The 24,920-nt window shown below is 47.1% G+C and overlaps 1 protein-coding gene across 3 annotated transcripts in view; it reads left to right on the top strand.

The window, feature by feature from the left end:
- The window catches only part of CFAP74 (cilia and flagella associated protein 74), a 37,309-nt gene extending 13,638 nt beyond the window's left edge, over positions 1-23,671 (top strand). For 2 of the 3 annotated variants that reach the window (XM_068171413.1, XM_068171414.1), the window contains 23 exons: positions 110-283; positions 1,150-1,297; positions 2,205-2,317; positions 2,842-2,964; positions 3,948-4,069; positions 7,390-7,518; positions 10,419-10,506; positions 10,841-11,014; positions 12,191-12,324; positions 12,929-13,205; positions 13,663-13,770; positions 14,417-14,583; positions 15,750-15,884; positions 16,250-16,359; positions 16,714-16,769; positions 17,011-17,130; positions 17,338-17,490; positions 17,798-17,927; positions 18,454-18,608; positions 19,442-19,580; positions 20,362-20,483; positions 20,932-21,066; positions 23,081-23,671. In XM_068171413.1, coding sequence (XP_068027514.1) covers positions 110-283; positions 1,150-1,297; positions 2,205-2,317; positions 2,842-2,964; positions 3,948-4,069; positions 7,390-7,518; positions 10,419-10,506; positions 10,841-11,014; positions 12,191-12,324; positions 12,929-13,205; positions 13,663-13,770; positions 14,417-14,583; positions 15,750-15,884; positions 16,250-16,359; positions 16,714-16,769; positions 17,011-17,130; positions 17,338-17,490; positions 17,798-17,927; positions 18,454-18,608; positions 19,442-19,580; positions 20,362-20,483; positions 20,932-21,066; positions 23,081-23,194 — 3,126 coding nt within the window. In that variant the 3' untranslated portion in view covers positions 23,195-23,671. Of the gene's footprint in view, positions 1-109; positions 284-1,149; positions 1,298-2,204; positions 2,318-2,841; positions 2,965-3,947; positions 4,070-7,389; positions 7,519-10,418; positions 10,507-10,840; positions 11,015-12,190; positions 12,325-12,928; positions 13,206-13,662; positions 13,771-14,416; positions 14,584-15,749; positions 15,885-16,249; positions 16,360-16,713; positions 16,770-17,010; positions 17,131-17,337; positions 17,491-17,742; positions 17,928-18,453; positions 18,609-19,441; positions 19,581-20,361; positions 20,484-20,931; positions 21,067-23,080 lie in introns of those variants that run through there. The other variant, XM_068171415.1, reaches the window with a different exon arrangement.
- Positions 23,672-24,920: the final 1,249 nt, after the last annotated feature.

The raw sequence follows: 24,920 nt of genomic DNA on the forward strand, positions 1-24,920 counted from the left end.
GGGACTTCTTTTAAGCATGTGGATAATATTATTATAAAAAGCGGATGCTCATTTAATTGACATTAGTGCTATGTAGGCCAGTGGTAATTAATGGTTTATCTTCTCACAGCTGGCTCTGGATAAAGAGCTCATTGACTTTGGCAGCCTTGTGGTGGGAGAGACAATTTCACGGACCATCAGCCTGACAAACAGCGGGGCTTTGGGGGCCAGATTCAAAGTTCAGACGTCAGCAGGTGCCACAAGTACCCTCAGAGCAACAGTAAAAGCTGCTCCTGCAAGAGTGGTGGGTTCAAAAGCACTTCCCTAAAGGAATGGAAGTGTTCTGCTTTGGGAAGTGTGGTGGAGCTGTGCAGAGTCACAAAGCAGCTCAGGTCAGAAAGGACTCGAGAAGATCATCCAACCTTTAGTACATTTGGGTTGGTATAAATATAATCTGCTTTGGGAAGTGTGGTGGAGCTGTGCAGAGTCACAAAGCAGCTCAGGTCAGAAAGGACTTGAGAAGATCATCCAACCTTTAGTACATTTGGGTTGGTATAAATATAATCTGTTAGACCCAAATATTGGAAGGTAAAAGCAATTATTTTATGAGGCGTGGGGAAACTCACAATGCTGATTTTTTTGAAGTATTTTAGTAATTTATGTCATGATTGGTATTTTCTCCACATTCATGACAATTAGGAGAAAATACTTCAGTTAAAAGAGGAGATTCTGACAGAGTCATTAAAAATCTCAACTCGTGGAAGGCAGAAACATGTGAACTGCTGCAAAACTAGCAATCAAGTGAGGGGTGTGATAAAGAGAGGGCTGGTTTCACCAGACTTAGTTTTGACATAAAACTGCCTGGATTTCCACTAGAAAAATGTTAGTTCTGTTAATTGTAAAGTAACTGGCACTACTCTGCACTGCTCCTGTTACATTCTTTACCTGTTTGGGGCAGCCAGCAAAAAATTCAATCTGCTCATTGAAAAAGGTCTTGTAGAATGTGCAGTTCTTGGAAAGTGCAACACATTTCTCCATTTATAACGTGGAACTGTTGCAAGAAAACACAAGTCTGATTTGCATAAAACTTTTGCTGTTTGGGTAGAACTGGAGCTGGTGCAAGGCAGAGGAACAGCCATGGGAGAAAATCCCTCTCTGTGTTTCTAATAGGTCACTGAACATCCCAGTGCCTGTGACCCTGAAGAGAAAGGCAGCACAGGCCCTGTGGCAGCTGGGCATCCAAACAAGAGCTGTGCTGAGCCCAGGGAGGGGATGACCCCCTGTGCAGCCCAGGAGCCCAAGAGCAGCAGTGCCACAGGTGAGGTGGTGCTTTGGAACACAGCCCTGCATTTCCCCAGGCCAAGCTTTATCCAGCTCTAGCCTCCTGTAAAGAACTGAGCAATTCAGTTTGCAAAGTTACTCAGTAAATTAAGTAGCTCATCACTCCAGGAGTAATGTTAAATTTCTTTGTATGCTGCCTCATGGAAAATGGCTAAAAATAATGTCTTGACACCATTATATCAAAAGCAGCAGAGAACCTCACTGCTCATTAGTGATCAACAATTCAGTCTCAGAAGAACACAGAACCCAACCAGCTTCAGAAATTGCAAAATTGTTAACATCATCCTTGTCTCAGCAACTGAATCCCCACTTCTCAGAATAGCAATCCACATGACAGGTTTATTTTTATAGTCTGTAATTCTAGGAATAAGGAAGCAGAAAGATGAACCTCCTCAGACATTTTCCATCTCATTCCTAATGTTTACTATGTGCTTAATAAAATCCAGTCTTGCAGAAGAAATACTTTCTTAATTTGTTTCTTATCTATGTTCTTTAACATTTCTTCCCAATACTGATCATTCCAATTTCAGGAAGCTGAAAGTTCCATGGAAAGGCTGTGGGTGGTTTTTGCAGGTCCTTCTGGCTGCATTCCTTTATCCCACTGAAACTGCTCTTGAAGGCCATCCCCCCTTCCAGCTGAGTCTGTATTTTTGAACCATTCATGTTGTTAACTCAGTGGAAGGCTCAGGTAGAATTCCAAACTAGGCTGAGGCTGGATAGCCAAACAAATATTTCCTTCCAAACATTCCAGTTTTCCCATCATGGCTATACATGCCTGGATTTGCAATATTGACTCAAATTAATGTATTTGTGCTTTGTTGGGTATTGTTTTTGACAGACACATCCAGCATTTGATTTTGTTTTGTGTTTGTTTCTTTCCCCAGAGCAACTTGGTCAAAGAGAATTAAATACCAGATCATATCTGGACACAGACAATGCAGATAATTTAGTGGAACTTTCTCCTGAAGAAATACCAATAGAAATTATGCTTGGAAAGGTAATGAATGTCCTGAGATCCAAGATTTCACTAGGCTGAGCCTACATCAAATAAATTGCTCTGGTGAGAAATGCTCAAGTACACGGTCATTCCAAGCCCACTGGACATCACTGTGTCACAGTTAATTCTTAAAATTAAATCACAGCACATTTTTCCCCTTTCCTTTGATCTACAGGGACAAAAGGTTTGATCCATAGAGACAAAAGGTTTAACCTTTTATTCTAACAAATGGTTAAAGCCTTTTAACACAGAATCTTTTGTGGCAATTCACATTTGCTACAATTAATTCTTTTTTTCTGCTATGTGGTTCTGTAGTTAAACAAAGTCTGGTGACAACAAGGAGGGCAGGAAGAATGTCTGGGAAATGTCAGATTTGAGCCATATTACTGTTCTTATTCTGATTTTTCCTGTTCACAGTGAATTCAGCTTAGTTACAAAGCAGGTGTAGTAGAGTGTGTGTATACTGAGAATGTACAGCCTCTTTATTGCAATGCAATTTCTAGAGTTTCACTGTTGTTGCTCAGGTGACTGAGGGTGAGATTGGACCCTTCAGCTCCGTGAAAATCCCAGTCCTGTTTGTCCCAGCTGTCCCTGGGGACGTGAGGGCAGAGTTTGTGATCGTGTTTGACAACCCAGACTGCAAACCAGTGAGTGACCTGTCTCAAAACATGTGTTTGAAGTCTTCTCATTTGTGCTTTTCTCAAGAATTATGTGTTAGGTAGTTTTATGGGAGGTAGCTTTGTAAGTCATAGCTCTTATTTCTGATACAGGATGTTTATTAAACCTGATAATTCTCTTAATTTTTATGCAAATAATCCTGATATTCCCATTTTATCAGACATCCTATTGGAAAACATCTCATGTCCTGGAAACAAATGTGGAAGTATTCTCCCTTATTTCCAACCCACCTAGTTTATTTTCTTTCTGATCAGAATTGGAATTATTTAGCAGGCAGTAGTGAAGCTGATGTGTGAAAGCTGGAAGAGATGACAACTTTAGTTACCACTTCAGCATATTGTGATTCTAAACTTTATTGGAAGCCAAATTCTGCTTGGAACAGTTCACAGAAGCTTGCCAAAAACTAAAGACAAACTTCCCAGAAGCTCAGCAGCCAGTCTTGGCTGTCCCTCGGGCTGCAGAAGGAGCTGCAGACGCCTGCTGAGGCTCCGTGGGCACCTTCTCCTCCAGGATCAGCTTTGCAGGGCTGAGCTCTGTGGGCCCGGGTGCCAGACCTGGGGCACTGCAGGGATCACAGCCCTGTGCTGCCTTTCCTGCATTTCTGTGCTGCCTGAATGAGCTGCAGCCCCAGGGGAGCCTGGACTGGGGCCCATTCACTTCAGCTAAAGGCACTTTAAATAATTCTTTTCAATATCGTGGGCAGATGCTCTTCTTTCATGTTCCCTGTCAAAGAATCTGACCCAAAGTATAATTGTGTTTCTCTGCTGGGGCAGTGTAACATCTTGGGTTTACTTTGCAAATTATTTTCCTGGGTCGGCCTCATTAAAGCACCTGTTGCACTACAAATAATAAAATATTTTACTCAGCTGAATTTATAGCAGAAATCCTTGCTGTAAGTCAGTAAGAATCTGACACTGACAGAACTAATCCCCTGCCATTGCTGCCCTGCCAGCTGAGCTTCAGTGCCATTGGAGTTTCTGTGGATGTGCCCATCTGGGTGCCCCAGCCCTGCGTGGACCTCAGGATCTGCCTGTACGAGCGGCTGTACCAGGACAGCGTCGAGGTGCGCAGCAGGTGAGCTGCCCTGGGGTGTCCCTGGCACTGCAGCTGGGCTGCCCTGGGGTGTCCCTGGCCTTGGCACTGCAGCTGGGCTGCCCTGGGGTGTGCCTGGCACTGCAGCTGGGCTGCCCTGGGGTGTCCCTGGCACTGCAGCTGGGCTGCCCTGGGGTGTCCCTGGCACTGCAGCTGGGCTGCCCTGGGGTGTCCCTGGCACTGCAGCTGAGCTGCCCTGGGGTGTCTCTGGCACTGCAGCTGACCTACCCCGGAGTGCTTCTGGCACTGCAGCTGAGCTGCCCTGGGGTGTCCCTGGCCTTGGCACTGCAGCTGAGCTGCCCTGGGGTGTCCCTGGCACTGCAGCTGGGCTGCCCTGGGGTGTCCCTGGCACTGCAGCTGAGCTGCCCTGGGGTGTCCCTGGCACTGCAGCTGAGCTGCCCTGGGGTGTCCCTGGCACTGCAGCTGAGCTGCCCTGGGGTGTCCCTGGCCTTGGCACTGCAGCTGAGCTGCCCTGGGGTGTCCCTGGCACTGCAGCTGAGCTGCCCTGGGGTGTCCCTGGCACTGCAGCTGACCTACCCCGGGGTGCTCCTGGCACTGCAGCTGAGCTGCCCTGGGGTGTCCCTGGCCTTGGCACTGCAGGTGAGCTGCCTTGGGGTGTCCCTGGCACTGCAGCTGAGCTGCCCTGGGGTGTCCCTGGCACTGCAGCTGGGCTGCCCTGGGGTGTCCCTGGCACTGCAGCTGAGCTGCCCTGGGGTGTCCCTGGCACTGCAGCTGAGCTGCCCTGGGGTGTCCCTGGCCTTGGCACTGCAGGTGAGCTGCCTTGGGGTGTCCCTGGCACTGCAGCTGACCTACCCCGGGGTGTCCCTGGCCTTGGCACTGCAGGGGCACATCCTGAAAGCCCTCTGAGCTCTGGGAAATCTGAGCATCCTGCTAAGCCAGAGTCCCAACACCAGCCTGAGCTATGAGGTAGCCACACACCCCCTCACTCCTGCCAGATTCCCAGTGTTGTTCCTGTTCTTTAGGAGAGCTGTGAAGCCCCTAGGGAATAGCAAATCCACAGTTTCCTCACTAAACATTTGGGGAGATAAATGTGTCTAAAATTCAGTGCTCATTGGGTTGATTCAGCCAGGAAATTTTATGTAAGAATATTTTGTTGTTTCTCCGCTATTTTGCATTCAATTAAGGTCCTGGGGGGGACTTAGGATCTGTAAATTGATTTCACGAGAGTCTTTCCAGACCTGGGATTAGATGCTGGATTATTCATGTCAGTCTTTTGCATTCACTCTAAAATGGGAAAGGTGCAGCTTTTCCTGACCCATGGAGGCATTAAAGTCTCCACTGGAAGGACAGATCCCTCTGATTACACAGAGAGTGACTGACAGAGGAAAATATCTGGGTGTTTCAGAGTCCAAGTCAGTCACATCTGAGGACTGGTTCTGTTTGCACTGTGATACAAAAGGAATATGCCAGCTCCTTTGCTTCTGGAGATTTCCTGCTATTAAAAGTAGTTATGAGAGCATTTAATTGTCTTCAGGTGCTGGGTGTCTTCCCTCCACCTAATGCAGTCACTATGGAATTCTTATTTTAACAATTTGCATTTCTTAGAGTCTATTTCAATAGGATTGGGGTGGGTTTGTGGGAGGGTGGGGGAGAGATTGGTTCTATGGAAGGCATCCATTCTAAACCTCTTACCAGAATTACAGACTGCAGAGATTCTTCACAGTTGGAAAGAAATGAGTAAAGCTGTTATCTCAGAAATTCAGCTTACAGATATGACAAGCACAAGTTGTTATGTAAGTGATTTTACTTGGTCTAGATAACCCAGGGATAAAATTTATAAGTATAGAAGCAGAATAACTCTCCTAATAAAACTTAAGAGTTCGAGGGGATCTCAGAGATAGAAGCTGTCAAATTGCTTAGGGCAAAACATCTTAACTGAAGGAAAAATCCTGCTGATCCTTTGCCAAGTTTCACTAAATTAAGAGCACTTAATATGTAATAGCCTGTCCTTAGCACCTTGGCAAGTCAAGGCTTTGATTTATCGCCCAGCTTCCATAATTAGGAAAAATTGCCTGTTATACAGTCAGGTGGACTGAAATTCAGTGTATTTCATGTGCAGGAATACCATGTGTCAACTTTTTATCCTGCAAAAGTGCATTGATTTCATCCTTCTGTTGTGGCCTGAGCAGTTTCTCCCTCCAGGAGCTCCTGACACATCCCTTGGTGTGTCAGGACGAGGATTCCTCCTGGACTCTGCCTGTTTCCCACTGGCTGTGACTTTTAGGCTGTAGCACAAGGGGAAGATAAAGTTTCCAAGTGAGTCAGATACCTCTGGAACTGGAATGTCCCTGCAAGCTCTGGTGAATAGTAAAATATTCCTAATATTGGTTTTGTTCTGGGTTTTAGTTGTTTGGGTTTTTTTCTGGTCAAGAAGACCACGGTAATCAGGCAGCAAAAATTAGCAGCATAAAGGGTGAAAGTGTCTTATCAGAACTGTGTTCAGTATAAATAATTTTAAAAAGTAATTTCTTCAGCAGGTTATAATCTGCACTGATTTAATGAAGTAGTATATAATTCTCTTAGATTGTCAACAGTCAGAAATCACTGCAGGCTCCCAGCCCCACTTGCTGTAGCTGTTGATTTAGAGGAGACCATCTGGCCTGACAGCTTGGAAACCAGTCCAGGGGAAGGAGAATGACAAGCTGAAATATTTGTAAATTGCTCGGCAATTTTGCACTTAGGCATAAAATTCCAAAGCAGGGGATGATCCATTGCTATTGCTGTACTATGATAGGGCCAGAATTCAGTCGACAGGCAGAGGATTCCTGGCTTCCAATGAGCCATTCCCAGGGCAAACTGATCCCGAGGTTCAGCAGGGGAGCTGGCAGGAGCAGCTCAGCCACGCTGTGACTTCCAGCCCTGCAGAATCTCTGCTGGTGGAGGACAGGTTACATCTGTTTAAAGAAATCACCAAGATTCAGTCATCCTATTGATCCAGTGTATGTTAGGAGCAAATAATCAGCTGGTATTTCACAATAGCTTGGCTTTGACTGCCCCCGACCTGCCTTAGCACTGTGCTGAGCTCTGACAGTTCTCTTTGGATCAGTTTGTGCACTGTTTGCTACAGCTGGGTTTGTTACAGAACTTCCAAGTCTTGTTTTCTTTATTTAAAAGAGAACACAACTGTGTGAGCTTGCTGTAGCAGTTTTCCTTGCCCATCATTTTCAAAGGAGGCTTGGGATTGTTCTGATTACAATGCAGGGGTGGGGGCAGGAGGGCTCAGACTCCAGAGTCACTGAAGTGGCCTGAAAGCCACCTGAGCACATCTGATGTGTTTGCAGAGCAACAACCACGCTGCGTTTGAAGTTTAAGGTGTGCAGAGAACTGAACAAGCACATGGAGCTGCTTCCAAAAACAGGCTACATCCAGGCTCAGTCATCCTTCAGTGCACAGCTCAAGTTCCTGCCCAGGTAACCAACATTAATCCAACTCTAATCTTTCAGGATTTCAGACCGTGTCAGTGGAAAAGCTGAGCAGGGTTGTTGTTCCCTCCTGCTGTCCAGGCTGGACCTCACAGTACTGCTGCAGTGCAGGTCTGGTCTCCCCCTGTCCCCCGGGAAGCTGCCAGATGCTCCAGGAGGAGATGAGCTTGGCTGCCAGGGCTGTGAGGCAATGTCCCCCCTGTGGTGACAGCAGCGCTGTGACAGTCCGAGCTCTCCGTCTGTGGGAAGCTATTCCTGTCCAGGAGGGAGGTTATTGAGGCAGGTGGCTGCTTCATGGATCACTGATTGAATAATTTCTGGACAAGAACTCCTGTGCTTGCTAATTAAGGTGAGAGTGGTTGGGCTTCCTGTCCATATCTCTCCTCCCCAGGTACATTTTTCTCCAAATGATGAAGGTATTGAATGAATTTCACGTGGTGTTTTATGTAACATCTCCTGATGCTAAAAGCTTTATCCCAGCAAGTTTTGCTTCTCCATTTTATGAAACATCTACAAATACAAACATAGCTCAGTGATAGGAAACAATTCCAGTTTCTAAAAATTTAAACACCAGAGCTCCCTTCGGCCACTGTTCATTCTATTTACTTCATCACTGCCATCCTAAAGAATTTAGCAGGACTTTCCTTTTCAAAAAATAATGACATATGGAATTCAGTGTCTGTGGCTTTGACTGCTGCTGCAAACCTGCTGCTTCTTTGATGTGGGCTCTTAGTCCTGTGGATGTGTGTTTGGATTCTCACAGATGTGCTCAGCACCTCTGGATTCTATCCTGACTGCAAAATTTTCACCAGGTTGGTATTCAAAGAACGAAAACTATTTACAGTTCTTGCAGCATCTCAAATCCCATCAGATTACAACAACAACAACATGATGACATATTCCAGTTCCTGAACTTCAGCTGCTGCGAGGCACCGTTACCCTCTCCGAGGAGATGGAGGCAGAGCTTGGATTTAGAACTTTAATCTTCCTTTAAAAATGGGGAAGCTTCAGAAAGGGGATTTGATGAGATTAAGGCATTTCTGACACACAACATAAGTATCTGGCTGTTTGAGGGTACAGATCAGTTTTAAAGACCTGATGCAGGGGGAGTGCTGGGAGCTGAGGGGAAGCACTGAGCCAGTGACACATTTCCATGAGGCCTCTCAGTGAGCTGCCATTAGGAGCTCTATTAATAGAGCAGCTGTGTTACAAGTGACACCAGAGGGAAAAGAACCCCCACTAAGCAGTGCTGAGGGAGCACGGAGCTGCCTGAAGGCTTGGGAAGTTCTCCTGAGTGTCCTGGGCACATGGACGTGCTCAGGCAGGTGCTCCCCAACCCAGCTCCTGGGAGTTTGAAGCCAACATTTCCTGTTTAGCTGAAGGCAAGTTCTCTACCCTTCTGCCTTTCAGAATTCCCAAACACCACATCCTGTAGTTCCCTGCATTTGGAGCTAGTCCTGCAAGTACTGGCAGTCCAAATCTGATTTGTCTTTTGTGCTTCTCTTTAATTGTACCGTTTTCATAGGACTTTCTGAAGGATTCCAGGACCTTTTCCCCAAGGTACAGCAGCTAATTTAGAGTCCATCCCTGTGTCCATACAGTTATAAGTATTTTCTTCCCCCTCTGGATTATTATGAAATAGATTAATTTCTTCTGCTATTCAGATGTCCTGTGACAAAGGAAAGCTGATGTTCTACTCCTCCCTTGCACTTAACCTCAGCTCTATGTGTAAAGAACTTCCCAACATCTTTGAACATCACCCCTATTGCAAAATAACAGCAAGATTTTGGATCACCATGGTGACTGAGTGGGTGTTATTTTTATTCTTTAACAATACATTAAAGTGTTGATTGCAATTCCATGAGTAGTAGTAGAACATGAGCACTGTGGAGACCCAAGAAGAGGAAGCAACTCACTCTGGTGCTCTGAGATATAAATAGAGCAGCAGAGCTAAAAATGCTCCAGGTTTGTATTGTCTTGGCTTGAAGCTCTGAAATGGAGTTTGTGACAGCAAGATGCTTCACCTACAGAAAACCTGCATATTCCTTATAAATTCTTAGGCTGGTTGGTAATCAGGCACTGCTGGCTCCAGGTTTGTTCACTTTATGTCTCTGCTTTGGGATGCAAAGTGGTTCTGCCTCAGGCTGATCATCATCCTCAGTGGCCAGAGGGGCCACTGACTTGGCTGCTGTTGGTCACATGCCGGGGCTGCAGCAAAGATGTACAGGGTTTACATTCTGATTAGAGAGTAAGCTTTTAATTTTTCAGAATTTTAAATGACTGCATGGCATTTTTTAAAAAAAGGATAAATGGATGCTGACCTCTGTGACCGCCCTTAAAATCCTGTGTGTGTCCAAAATCCTGTCTTTAAAAACAAAAAAAAATCCAATATAACTGTACAAGGCCAATCATTCTGACATCACTGCCTTGCAGCCCATGCCCTCCTGCTCAGAGCATTGCCTGGGGCTGCCAGGCTGAAGCAAATCTGGGACAAGTCCAGAATATTCTTGACCTGACTGCATCTTCTTTCCCTTGGTCAGGAGGTGGGACTTCACTGGTCACTAATTTTTGATTGGCATTTTCTTCCACCATTCCTTTTTCATTTTCTCTACTATTTGAATTCATCTTGCAAGCAGAATTTTAATGAGAATTCCCTTCAGTGAAGAACTGGAGTTGATACTTAACCAGGTGAATCCTCCAATTTGAGGACAATTAAATGAAGATTAAAAGCTGTGAATAATAAAACTTTCAGACCTTAAATAACAGGATTCAGTTTGTTTTCCTTTCTGTTCATAAATAATCCATCAAAAGTTCATTATTTTCCTTAGTGAGAAAATAGTCAGAGTGTTTTAATGGCACTGACTGGATTTGTGCTTTTGGGTTTTCAGGCAGTCCCTTCCTGAAGATGCAGGGAGCTATTTCAATGCAGAGACAGGAATCCTGGAGGTCCCAGTGACAATCCTGATCGTGGACAAGGTCAGGGATTTTTGTGATGCTGATTACCAGACTGCCAGTTTATGTAAATTATTTTTAGTGAATGTTCACTTAATGGTACCTAATTTTAGATGAGTTCTTTGCTAATTGAGGCTCTGTGATAATAGTAAAAGATGCTTAAAGTGCTAATACAGGTTTGATTGTTTTTTCTTGTCTCATGTTTGCAATATAGGAAGTTTAATCCTTTCTCCTCAGTGCTGATCTCATGTTACTGTCAAGCAACAGTAACTTTTCCTTTTGGATGACATTTCATTTGCATCCTGTCCTTACAACCCACAGAGGGAGTTTTTATCCTGTGCTCTTGCATCTGTTTCAGGCTAAAAAAGTTAATTTTACTGTCCATGCCATTGTTACTACTTCTGATTTGGAAATCAGCCCAGCACAGATCAACTTTGGATACTGCACGATCTATGAAGCTGTGCAGGCAAATGTCACCCTAACAAACAAATCCATCTTGCCACAGGAGTTTGGATTTGTGGGACTGCCAGAGGTATGGACTTATCCCACACACACCCCCTCTGCTGTCAAAATAGACTTCAGTGTCATGGGAACGTGTTCAGTGTGAGTGTAAATAAATCATGACTGGTTCTTGCAGCCCCATGGGAATCCTGCTCCCTGTGGAGTTCTGTCCTGGAGTGTGTGAATCTCCCTGCGTGACACCCTCTGCATTTGCCACGAAGTGCAAACCCCTGGGAGGAGATTTTCGTGTTCCTCGCCTTTTCCTATCAGAATTCCTGGGTTTTTACACCAAGAGATCTCCTAAGAGAACACCTGGGACACTTTTGCCCCTAAATAAAACAGGCTTGGGGCTGTGGCTGTGGCCTCAGGCTGAGGAATGTGCTCACTTTGCACCAAACGCCCAAGGGCTTTACTTTTAAAGTGCTGCTTGAGAACCATCCCAAGCCATACCCGGGCACTTTCTAAGTGATTAGAAGTTGATGTGGAAGCACAAATTTAATCACGGGAGCTGCTGGGTTCATGTGGGCTGGGTCTCCTGAATAATATTTTGGAGAAAGTTTGTTTTTCAAGCTCCATAGTAGCAGGGTGATCACAGTGTGAAATGGTTGGGCATGTTGGCATCAGAGCTGGAGGAACCTGACAGTTAATTGGGCATTGTCCTGCTCTCAGCTGGTTTAGGGATTAAAATCAAGGAGTAGACAAAAGAAATTGTTAACTTCAGCTTCATGAATGCTTTACTTCCCAGGATGTGTTTCCTAAGGAGCTTGAAGTGTGCTGGGGAGACTTTCTAGACTCATTTTCAGCTCAAGCACTGCACAGCTGTGGGAGTGGAGCTGCTCCTGTCCCAGCCTCAGACTCGAATCGGCTCTCAAAGGCATGGGGCAATGCTGAGATTTTTACCATATTTCATTCAATTTTCTATGAAGAGTAAATAAACAATAGAGCAAGGTGATTTCCACAGATGGGAAGAAGCTGGGGAAGGGATTATCCTGAAATCTGAGTTAATGGATTTAATGCCTTTTGAGTTACTTTGAGATGAGAAATCTGCCCCTCAGACTCAGACAAAAACTTCTCCCTGGAAGGTTTCTCTTTTCCTGACAGTTCCACATTTAATAACTTTTTTTTTTATCTTGCCAGTAATGTCTTATTTTAATTTATTAATGAACTGATAATTTAACTAATAATTTCTTATCCTGCCATTTTGAAGTTTGTTGAAGTTCAACCCAATGATGGATTTGGAATCATTCTTCCCTTGGAAATCCTGACACTGGACATAATCTTTAAAGCCACCAAGGCAAAAGAGTACAGCTTTGAGCTCACCTGCAGGACAGAGATCAACAGGTGTGTTAATGGATGGACAACAGAGAAGCTAAAATCTGAATGTCACTGGGCTCCCAGTGTTAACCCAGCTCCGAAAGTGAATCCCTGCCTGCCTTGGGGAGGTGAGGCTGGGATAAGCACCTGAGGCAGGTGGGAATTCTCCAGCTGCAAAAGTTGCTCAGTGCCTGTTGGTTTCATCCTTGGTTTTCACATCTCTCTTCACTGAGATGACTTTTCCCAGCCCTCCTCAAGTTTATCCTTATCCCACACCAAAGCCCCAGCCCTTCAACCTGCAGCGCTCTGCTGCTTTTTCAGCACAATTACTGAAGGAATTCTTTCTTGTAAAAATGCTCTATGCTTTAAGCCATTGCTACTGCAATAATGATGGCATAAACTTTGATTTGACTGGATGTATTTCCAGAAGTTCACAGAGGAAGAATTCAAGCAGGGACTCTGGCCAATTGTGCATTAAAAATAGATAGTATTATTGTTCATCTTTAGGCAAAATTCCCATTGCAAGCTTGAAATTCTGCTTAAATAGGGACTACAGGATTAGCTCCCTATTTTCCGGGCTGATTAAGACACTATTTTATGCTGAGACAATTTATCATGTGTTTATTTTTAGACAATTCAAGCTGTCATGCAAAGCAGTTGGAGTCCACCCACCTCTTGAATTGTCTCATTCCTTGGTTCAGTTTGCTGCTACAGCCCTGAACTCTGTGTCTTCAGCCACTCTGGATGTGCTCAATCCCCACGTGGATGGGAACCCCCTCACTCGCCCTGTCCCACGGATTGGCAGTGGGAACCCTGTCCCAGTTGGCCCCACTTCCTTTGAATTCCACGTGCCCCAAGACTGTCCTGTGACCATTGCACCTTCTGTGGGAACTGTGCTGCCTGGACAGGTAAATTCACTTTAAATGTTGGGTGTTCAGCCAAATCTTTGATCATCTGCATCCTTACAAAGGCTGTCGCTTGTAAACAAAGCTCAAAACATCAGTTGTTGTTAGAATAGCTGGAATATTTTGTATTGTGTGAAAGAATGTTTCAAATCAGACAGGAGGGTTAAGCACCAAATCTGGCTAATGCCTTCTGGCAGTGTTCTGTCCCCAGTGTTGTCACTGTGATTTATGTGAAGAATGTTTAAATATCAAAAGTATTGCCCATGTAAACCCAGCCCACTGTAACACCCTGGACATCCAAAAAAGCTGCAAGTGCCCTTATCCTGAGGATGCTGTGATTCCCTCCGAGCAGAAGTGCACTTGTGTGAATTGTGCGTGCTCCTGTTGAGCTCTGTAGGTGTCCCACGTGTCTGAGGGCTGAGCTCTGCCCTCACTCCCGTGTGTGCTCTCACATTCCCAGAAAAGCTCCATCCGAGTGTCCTTCAGCCCGGCGCTGTCGGATCAGCAAATCAGGGAGGAGGCAGCGCGGAGGCTCAGCACAGCAGCTGTGCCAGAGGCAGGAGCACAAGTAAGGAATGCTAAGAACAGCACATGCTGCTGGTCTGTCACTTCCAGATATTTGTTTCTCTGGATGGTATTTTTATCATAAAATTATTTGCATATTAATGAAGCCCAAGCTTGTGGTCCATGAGGGACCTGCCTATGAAGGACAAGAATGTGACTGTGCACTCAGTGTGTGGCCTGTTCACTGAGCAATGATTTAATTTTATGCTCACCATTTCCAAAGTATTCCTAGAGGGTTTTATTGCAAATTCCAACTGAAATACACTTAAAAAAAAAAAAAAAAAAAAAAAAAAAAAAGAAACCAGAAAAAGCTTCTAAACTTGAAGATTTACAGCATCCATGGACTTTATGTGCAACCCTTAGGTGAGTTAATTTACGTGAGCACCTGTGGTTGTCTTTGATTGTGAGATAAACAGGTGAAATTCCCATGAGATAGAGACTTTGACTCATCTGCTCCAAGAGGAGACCTCTTATTCCAAGAGGGAGTAAAATATGTCCATTTCAACCTATTTTTTAAACTTTACACTATTGGAAATTTGTCTGTAGTAGCTACTGTGTCTGTGGGCTGTCCCCATCATCCTGCTGCCCCTTGTCCCCTGCTCTGTGTCACCTCCTTGCTCTGTGTCATTGCTCACTCCTGTCTTGGTCAGATTTCCAGTGGTCCCCCTCAGTCTCCAAGGGGCAAAAAGAAGAAAGATCCAAAGAAAGAGCAAAAGAAATTGAGCGTTTCCATTCTCAGAGGAAAGACTGGAAGCAGGAAAAGCCTGGCTTCTGTAAATAGCCCTAAAGAGCCAAAACCCGAAGACATAAAGCCTGAGTAAGTCAACAGAAGCATCTTGTACTACACAGACAGCATTCTCTTTAGAAGTCGTTTAATAAATCTACTAAAGCTGTAGGTAGACAAGAAAGCAAACTGGAGAGGGAACAGCTTCAGCTGTGTTGCAGAGGCTGTTTCCAAAATTAGTGCTGCTTGTGAGCCACACAGCTGTACCCTCTCATGTGAGGCAAAGAATCCCTTTATGCATCAGAAGGATTGAAGACTTCAAAGAATCTGTCAGGGAGCAGGAGCTGGGGCTGTGCGGGGGATGGGGCTGAGCCAACACGGGGTTTATGGAAAGGGCAACTGCAAAGCTCAGCTTGGGGACCAGCAGAAACTACTCAGAGAAACCTCTTGTGAACAGATCTGCCAGAACCGGCTGATGGCCCAAATCCACGGCAGAGAGTAATTTCTATTTTTATTTGAGGGTTTACACAGTCCAGCACATTAGTCATGGTCAGCATCAGTGCTGGCAGTGAAATGTGCATTTGCAGCAGTCCCTGTGCAGTGCGAGCACCTCAGGGAGAACAGCACCTTGCTGCCTGGAGCTTGGGAGACTCACATGCAAAATCTGATACTTGAGGGCCCTTGCAGAGCAGGGAATTCAACTTCTCAGAGCCACACTTCTGCCCAGTCTCGGGGATTTGGAAGTATTTGGAAGTAAATACATACTGAAGCAACAGGCTGTGCTGGATGTTTTGATATCTTTTACTAAAACCCCATGTTCATTGCAATCCATTAATTATAATTTTTAAACACTTTCAGTAGAGATCATTGTAAAAAATCCCTATTTTAGAAGTATTGCCTACGTACTGCATTAGAGGAATGTGATCCTGTGTGTTTACATGTCATTGAAATGATGTAGAAGTACTGGAAGACACTAAAATTGTGTTGGCTGATGAATTCAACCAAAGGAAATAGTATTGAAGTTTTTGCAATCTTTAGTGTAACATCTGTTACCTGGGTTCTTCATTTTTATTCTCTTTTGGCAGCAAAAGCCAACCACTTTGTAGGGTGGGTCCATTACTGTCATTTAGTTTCACTGTTACATTCCATTTTGAATGTGTGACTAAGAAACAATAATCACAAATAGCACAGCAGATATTTATTTGATGTTTTTTTGCTCTCTCACCCACTGAGATAATTCCTATTCCTGGATTCTCTAGTTCTGATGCTTATAGGGCAGCCCAGGCTTCCCTGACGAGGAGTTTCAGAGGGAGTTTTAACAAATACATCATCCCATGCTCTGTTGCAAGTGGCCACGCCAGTGGAGAGGAGGGCTCTGGGAACTTAATCTGCAGGTGGGTGCAGATGGATAACCCAGAGATGTGAGGGGGACATGGTGGGCTTGCTGATTTATTCCTTTGGGGGAGAAATTTGTTTTCTGCTCTTAATTACTTCATAGCTCAGTGGTAGAAACTCATGCTCCCAGCCCACCAGTTGGATAAGAATCAAACACATGAATATCAAAGCAGCTGAAAGAATAATTGTGTGAAAACTTTGAGGCAGATGTAGCTCATCTCTGCTCAGGCACAGTTGGTCACTGAGCCCCGTGCTGTGCTGTCACACCCTGTGACAGGAGCAGAGCCCTGGCAATTGTTGTTGTGTTTGTGTGATCCCAGAGCTCTGCCCTTTTATTCCCCAGATCCCTTTGCTCTCTCTGCAGCCCTCACAACACCTTGTACCTGGAGCTGCGCTGCCCTGCTGTGGCCCCGCCTGTTCTCATCACTTCTGACTCTGGGATCAACAGGGCCGATTTTGGGGACGTTTCTGTAGGTATGGAGTTTGAATTCTGGTTTGGAGGTGTTTCTCTCTGACAGTGAGTTCTTCCCAGCAGTTTTGCATTTTCAAAAGTCAGGATAGAAATTAGCCCTTAGAGGGTATTTAAGTGGAAAACAAGGAGCCTCTGGCCAGCTGAGGCCCATGGAAGAGCACTTCTGATCCCCAAACAAGGACCTGGAAGCTCCAGAAGTCACTGGCCCAGTCTGAAAGCATTTTGGTGAGCTTTGAGTGGTGCCTTAGCCATAGGCCTGGGATGAGTCTGGCTCAGGCAGGAGCACAAGTAAGGGGGAGGAATGGGAGGGCAGGAATGAGCATCCTCACTTTGGGAAGTGTTTTCATTCCGTGCAGACCACAGAATGATGAAGAGAATTACAATAGAAAACATCTCTCCAGGGAAGTTGGAAGTATCCTTGTCTGGAGCATGTGAGCTCAGCCTTCAGCCTCTGCTTAATCAGACTCTGTCTCTGCAGGAAGAACTGCTGGACACTAAAGCACCAGCTCATCTTCTCTCTTGAGTTATTGCTCTCTCCAAAGCTTACAGATGCTTAGTTCAGACCAAAGACATGTAAACAATATGTAGAATCTATTCTCATATCTTTTTTCTCAATCTTTATGAACTTTTTTCCTTGAGTTGCACTGTTTTAGCTGGGATTCTCAGTTCTGAATCCCAATGGCCCCTTCCTGTTGGTCAGAGCAGTTGGAACGCTTGAACCAGGTGAAAATAAACCCCTCATCATCTCTTTTTGTCCAAGTGAGGATAAATGGGTGAGTAAAAGATACAGGAGCAGTGGGGGAAAGGAGGAGAGATGTGAGGGAGGTGTGACACACACGTGTTACCAACAGAAAAAACCTTTGTTCGCTGTCCCAACACTTGGATCTTGTCTCAGTTCTGGAATGGTCCTTTGGGAGGGGTCAGCTGGAAGGGTGGGGGTTCCCTCAGCAGATGGACTAACCCAGGCACCCTCTGGGCAGTTCTTGGAAACTCTGGACATCCAGGTGGCAAAGACCAACGTCAGCCTCCGCCTCTCCGGGCACGGGGTGGTGCCAAGCACTGAGTGCTCCGTGGGAGAGGTGCTGGACCTGGGATACGTCATGGCCGGGGACACGGTGACTGCCACAGTCCAGGTAAGGCCTCTGTGCTGAGCTGCAAAGCTCAGCAGGAGTTCCTGTGAGGAGGAAGACAACACAAACTGTCTCCTCCCAGATTTTGTCCAAGTGTGTCAATAACCAAAGTCCAGTCTTCGATGGACTGGAGTGAGGGTTGGTGTGACACGTTATGGGCAGCACTGGTTGTGCCTCTGGTGGCATCTGGGGACACAGAGCTGCACTAATGCAGCAAAATAAATTCAGCCACTTTGCAAACTATGGATCTTACAGGCCTGAGAATCAATTTCCTTAATGCAAATGCTGTTGTGTGAATGAATGTCCCCAGATAAAGAACACTTCCAGCCTGACCCTGCCGTTCTCCGTACAACTGGAGTCGCTCTCACCAACACGGGACAGAGACCGGCAGAAAATTCCATCCTTTCTTACATCCTCTCTGCAGAGAACAGAGATTGTTGGTAAACTTTCTCTCATTCTTTCCTCTTTTTCCTCTGCTAAAGACTCAGGAGGTGTAAAGCAGCATCGCTGTGTCCTCTTAGATGCACACAGCTGTCAGACCTGGGGCATCACAGCCCTGAAATTAGAGACTTCATTTTGCTCCCCAGTAGGAGCTGTAGTAATTCTTTCAATATGGGGAGCTGTAAATTTATGCAGCCTGAGCAAATACCCACAAATATGGAGATATTAGTGTTTAAATCTAAATAAACCCACACAGTAATTCCATATTAAAGATGTCCAGATCTGTAAAAAAATGTCAGAATATAGGAAGGGTTGGTGATGCTGCTTCAGTTCCTCTGGAGATGAATGCATCAAACTGATGGATGGATTTATCTGGTGTTCCTAACATCCTGTTTTGCTGCAAAGCCATGTATCAGCTCTTATTTATTTGCTGTTCCAACAAAAATTAAATGGGTTTAAAATTTATGAAGAAGTGAAACTGAGCTGTCCTCCTTTCTTACCTGTATCCTCATTTTTATTTATCAGGAACACAGAACTATAATGGCTTCAGTGTGTTCAGTGTCTCTCCAACAGAAGGAAAAATTGAGGCTGGGATGAGCCAGGATTTTGTGGTTACTTTCAGTCCTGATCATGAAAGTCTCTACTACTCTGACCGTCTCAAGGTTCTGCTCTTTGGCAAGGTGAGACAATCAGGATTATGAAAACAGTCTAAATATTGGATGAACTGCTGTAGGGAGGAAAGGGCACGTTTGGGGCTCTCTGACATTTTTCAGGTTTAGATATTCAGTTATTAATTGATAAAAACAGTGACGTGGGTCCATCCCTGTCCTCTCCCACGGCGGGGACAGGAGCTGAGCACAGCTCCAAGGGGCTCCTGCAGGGAGCATTTAATGGCAGAGCAGAGGGGAGAGGGGAGCTCCACCTGCCCAGCATGGCCCGGCAGGAGCAGGAGCGCCAAGGAGCTGCTCCCGCAGCCGCTCCGTGCCAGTTCCATCTGCGGAGCTGCCCTGGGATGCTGCGGCCGGATGCGCAGGTGGCCGCGCCGCGGGCAGCCCTGGGCCCCTGCCAGGGCACCGAAAGTTGGTGCAGAGTGACCGCTAATGCCCAGCAGCAGCACTGCAAACGGGCTGGGGCTGAGCGAGAGCTGCTGCTGTCCTTGCAAGCCTTGGGATTGCAGTTAGGAATGCGCGGGGGGATGAGCTCAGGATGAACAGACACTTGACCCAAGGTTGGCAACAGAAAAGTTTTGCCAACCTTGCCAAAGTCTTTCAGTGGCTTGTGTATAAATTGTCCAGTGCCCTCCCGAGGCACGCTTCCCAGGTTGTTTCAAACAGAAGTGCCAGAGTGGGCAAGCCCAGGGCAGGTGCAGAACTCCTGCATGAGAGCTCAGGATCATTGGGATCGTTCACGTGGGAGGCGATGCCGCGATGTCCTGGTGCTGCTGGCTCAGGTGCCAGCGTCATTCGGGTGACCTGAGCTGTCACCTGCATCCAGGACTTCCTGTCTCACCCAGCAAACAGCCCACGAGATCCAGCTGAAGGCTGCAGCCCGGGATCACCCCATGTTTGTGCAGGGGGGAGTGCCCCTGGATGTGCCCGTGGAGTCCTTGGCTGTGACCTCACCTGTGGCACCACGGGAAGCACTGGAAGGAGGTAAAGTGCCACCACTCTTTATTATGGAACAGGGAGGGATCAGGCATGGAAATGTTCCTCATCCTTTAAGAAAAAAGGAAATTAAAGACAATTTTTCCAGAATCAGAAAAAATAAGCATTATCTTACAGCATATATTCATAATACACAAAAAAAACCCCATAAAACTTTCTCTTAAGGGAAGTTTTAATCTTCATTTGAATGCAGTTTTGTCTTAATGATGATCTTCTACCTCTGCAGCTTCTTTGAAAAAATTATTGTAATGTAATACTGCTATGAAGAATTAAGATGCTTTTGCTTTCTGCCACTTCTCTGAAGTGTATTAAATGTTTGAGAAATTATTTCATATATAATCACATATCCTGGATCCTCCTGTTTGTCCTGTTGTGAAACTTCCAGGGGTTTGAAGTTACTCTACCTTAATTTCTTGGGACAGGATCTGTGTTCAGAGACAGGATGCAAACAGCTCCTGAGCTGTAAATAAGCCCAAGCACACACACATAAGTAGGAATAAAATACACGGAGGTGTGTGCCATGGGCTAGAAAACGAGCCTGGAACTTGATAAACAAGTAACAATTGCACTTTACAATTGCAAATTATCCAAACCCCCTTTTTTCCTTAATTCTTCATTAACTCTGTGAAAGGATCTCTTTGTCTGTGCCAACTCCTGAGATACCACATCCCTTTGTTTTGAACCATCCTGCTGCAATTTCTGCTGGCTCCAAACGGCCAAAGGCTCAGTTTTGACTGTCTCAAAGTTGACCTGGTTGCTGTTTGTTTAGGGCCACGAGGAGCAGTGAGGTCCCTTCTCCTGCTCCTGGAGTTTGTGGAGGGCTCAGCAGAGCCAGCCAGGGCAGAGATCACCGTGGGGGCCATCCAAACTCCTCAGCTGGCAGCCAAGAAGGTGAGACAAATAAAACCTGCAGGTTTGTGCCAGGTGCTGTATGGGATCCTGACAGTGTGCAACGGGCTGCTCGTTCCTTCTGTCCAAAATCCACAAATTCATCAATTTTTAAAAAAGCAGCTCTCAGAGTTTCTGATGAATTTGACATTATAAAAGCACAGTGTTTGAAAAAGCTTATTTTTCAGGGGCTAATACAAGGAATTAGCGTTATCATACTAAGTCAGCAACAAACCTAATTTAGCAGTTTGCTTGCTCGGTTCTGGAATACAGAATTTTGAGCCCAGAACTGAATTCCAGTTCTGCTGCTGTTATTTCAATGGAGTATTTAGTGACAAGGTGACACAATGAACGTCTCAGTGGAGGATAGCTGGAGTTCCAAGGGGCAATTCGGGCAGGGGCAGTGCAGCCTCTGCGGCCCAGGTGTGACGATGCCGTGTGTCCGTGCCAGGCCGTGGAGTTCCGGCTGGACAGCGGCCCGGAGCTGCAGCGGGCGGGCTTCCAGCTGGACGGCGCCAGGGGAGCCCTGGAGCGCGGGCAGCTCCAGCGCATCGGCGTCTCGTGGATGCCACCTGCCGACCTGCAGGTGAGGCTGCGGCACCGGGCTCCTGCAGGTGGCACACAAAGGTCCTGCAGGCTGGCACACAAAGGTCCTGCAGGCTGGCACACAAAGGTCCTGGCGGGTGGCACACAAAGGTCCTGGAGGCTGGCACACAAAGGTCCTGACGGGTGTCACACAAAGGTCCTGGCGGGTGGCACACCGGGCTCCTGCAGGTGTCACACAAAGGTCCTGGAGGCTGGCACACAAAGGTCCTGCAGGGTGGCACACAAAGGTCCTGGCGGGTGGCACACCGGGCTCCTGCAGGCTGGCACACAAAGGTCCTGGTGGGTGGCACACAAAGGTCCTGGAGGCTGGCACACAAAGGTCCTGGCGGGTGGCACACCAGGCTCCTGCAGGTGGCACACAAAGGTCCTGGCGGGTGGCACACAAAGGTCCTGCAGGCTGGCACACAAAGGTCCTGGCAGGTGTCACACAAAGGTCCTGGTGGGTGTCACACCGGGCTCCTGGAGGCTGGCACACAAAGGTCCTGGCGGGTGTCACACAAAGGTCCTGGCAGGTGTCACACCGGGCTCCTGGAGGCTGGCACACAAAGGTCCTGGAGGCTGGCACACAAAGGTCCTGGAGGCTGGCACACAAAGGTACTGGCGGGTGGCACACCGGGCTCCTGGAGGCTGGCACACAAAGGTCCTGGCAGGTGTCACACCGGGCTCCTGGAGGCTGGCACACAAAGGTCCTGCAGGCTGGCACACAAAGGTCCTGGCAGGTGTCACACCGGACTCCTGGAGGCTGGCACACAAAGGTCCTGGAGGCTGGCACACAAAGGTCCTGGCAGGTGTCACACCGGACTCCTGGAGGCTGGCACACAAAGGTCCTGGAGGCTGGCACACAAAGGTCCTGGCGGGTGGCACACAGGACTCATGATGGGGTGTCACACCGGGCTCCTGGAGGCTGGCACACGGGGCTCCTGTTGGGGTGTGACCCACAGCTCCTTTTGGGGTGTCATCCAAAGCTCCTGTCAGGGTGTGACACCAAGGTCCTGCTGGGGATGTGACACAAAGTCCCGTTGGGATGTGACTCACAGCTCCTATTGGGGTGTCACCCACAGTTGTTCCCAAACCCCACTTTGGGAACAGATGCTGGGATCAATGGGACGATCTGGAGCCTTCCTGCCTCCCCAAGGGCTGTGTGGTGACAAGGACAGGGGTGAGCCACTCGTACTGCAAAGGAATTCCTTCCTGCAGCTCACTGTTACAGAGCCCAAAGGCCAAAGGGCAGCTGCTGTTAACAGGCTCTGGTGCCCTGAGTGAGCTCTGTAGGGCGCTGGGACAGAACTGCTGCAGCCCTGCCAGCCCAGAAATGACTTTACGTGGATCGCTCTGCAACACCTTTCTTTACCATGGGCTGCCTTTCCTTTGGCACATTCCTGGGGCCTTTGGAATTTCCACTTTAGGTGCCCCATTTCCTTGGCTACTTCTGCCTTGTATCGTAGAGGTTGGATATGGTGTCCCAACAACTCCATGAGGTTGTGATGGCCCTTCCTGATTCATCTCCTTGGCCATTCGTGGAGACTGGAGGCATTGACTCCCCGTGTGTGGGATGGCAGAATGAGTAGCTGGTTCCAAAATTAAAAGATTTCTGCCATCACAGCAGAAAGAGGCGGCAGAGTTCCTGTGCCTCTTGGTAACCCCTGCTCTTGCACAACACTGAGCACTCACTGGGGGCTGACAGGATCCGTTTCCTTCCAGCCCTCTCTGGGAGCTCTGAGGTTGCTGCTGTGCCCAGCTGCCGTGGCTGTGACGTGGGGACAGTCTCTGTGGCACTCTGGGGACAGAATGCTGCGTCACTGTCACACCTCACTGGCTGCAGCATGAGCATCACTTGGGGACAGCAAGGAGCCAGCACAGTGGCTGTAACCTGTCACCTGCAGCTCAAGCTGGTACCTTGAGCACTGAGATGTGAAACAGAGTTTAGAAGGTGATCAACTCGTGTCTCCTGTGTCCAAAAGACCAGGTTGGTTTCTGTGTGGTTCTCTCTGCAGACCAGTGACCCCCCGCTCGTGTCAGCCCTCCTGACTGTGAAAGGTGACATCACAGAATCCTACCGAGTCCTGCTCATGGCAAGAGTTGTGTCTGCAGCTGCTCCCACTGGCTGAGGGATCCAGGCCAAATGGAAAGAAGATGGAGATCACTTTTCTGGGAGATCTGGATCTCTGGTGGAACATGGGGAGATTTTGAGGTTGTTACAAGTAAGTGAGGGCAGCAGGGATGTGTAAAGGAAGGGCCATGTAACATTTCTGCTCTGTTTCACCCAAAGTTCTCTGTAAACTCTGGTGCCAGTGGCTTGATTTGCCAGCTGACTCTGTGACAATAATCTTGTGTTAGAAGAAGGAGTTACTGAGGGCCCCAAGCAGCTACACCTGCTGTTAATCCCATGTCTCCCAAAGGTGGGCATTCCACCAGGAGGAGTATCTGGTTTACATCCACATAGGTGATTTTCTATCTTTATCCAGTTTCAGATGTTTTTTGTAGGATTTGGAAAAGCCTTGACTTTTTCTAAGACCAGAATAAAGTTTCTTATTCAAGCCTTCTCCAAATCATTTGGGGAGTCACCTTTACAATGTACAGTCAAATCTGCCTGGTTACACGTGGTCAAGGGGAAATATTCCTGTGCTGTTCCCCGGATATGCTCAGACACTTGCCAGAGATCCTGGCTGTCCAGGAACTTTGTATTTCTGTATTTGCCTTCTGCTGAATTCTGGGTGAGAGCAGAATCCTGCTGTTCTGGGGAAGCCAGAATGCCCTGCAGGTGGAACTTCTGTCAGGAAGCAGCAGCTGGCTCAGGGCAAGTGCAGAGCTGGAGAATGGAGGGAGCAGGAAGGCAGCAGCCGTTAGACACAGGATAATAATCATGTACATCTCTTATCACACTCCTTCCTGAGTCACAGGTAGTCTGTGGCAAAGTTGCCTCCTCACCACTCTGAGGGCGTGTTGCTCTTTGACCCCTGTAGCTGTTAAATCCCTGACTCAGATGATGCAATCAGAAAATAGAAAAGTTATTTGTAAATATCCCTGTGGTAACGAGCTGGGAACTGCAGGAACAAGCAGGGTAGCAATTGACACAAGGAACATTTTAACCAGGCTCCCCCTTTGACAGAGGAGTTTGTAGGAGTGAAGAGGGGTTCCTTGTTTTTCCAGCCAGTGTTTGATCCATTGAGATGTGTTCTCATTTAATAATGGATCGAGTGCCTGTGGAGTCACTTAACTCTTAGGCTAAAGAAGGCAGATGCTGAAGCAATCCCAGTGTCCTGGGGTGGGGAGGAGCTGGGGGTGGCAGTGCCAGCCAGGGACAGCTCTGCCTTCCTTGGAGGCCCTGGGTATTGCTGCTGGCACAGCTGGGCCTGGAGCTGGGCACAATGGGCTTTGTGTGCTGGCTCCCCTGCAGCCCCAAAAGGGTGAGTAAATACCACTTCATCCTCTAAAAGCACTGCACACAGCACTGCTCACTCAGCAGTGACCTCATGGCAGGGGAGTTGTCAGTGAGCAAGGAAGGGCACAGCGTGTGGGAGTGGAGGAGCTACTTCAGGCACTGCATTTGTGGGCATCCATTGTGTGAGGATCCTTCAGATTTCACTCCTGGAAAGCAAAAAGTGATGGCTGACAACAAATCAGTCTCCAGACTCTGGTTATGAAAACCATACAGAATGCTGAAAACAAGTGTAACATTATCTACCAGGAAACAACACCCCTGTCTTAGGAATCTTCCACTTCACAGAGGTCAGGTACTGAGAAAAAGCATCCAGAGGATGAAAAGAAGTAAAAAAATGAAAGAATGATGTAAAGACAGTGACATTGGTGCCCTCACAGCGTTAGGCTGGGTAA

This window comes from Anomalospiza imberbis, chromosome 23 (genome assembly GCF_031753505.1).
Source record: "Anomalospiza imberbis isolate Cuckoo-Finch-1a 21T00152 chromosome 23, ASM3175350v1, whole genome shotgun sequence".
NCBI classification, from domain to species: domain Eukaryota; kingdom Metazoa; phylum Chordata; class Aves; order Passeriformes; family Viduidae; genus Anomalospiza; species Anomalospiza imberbis.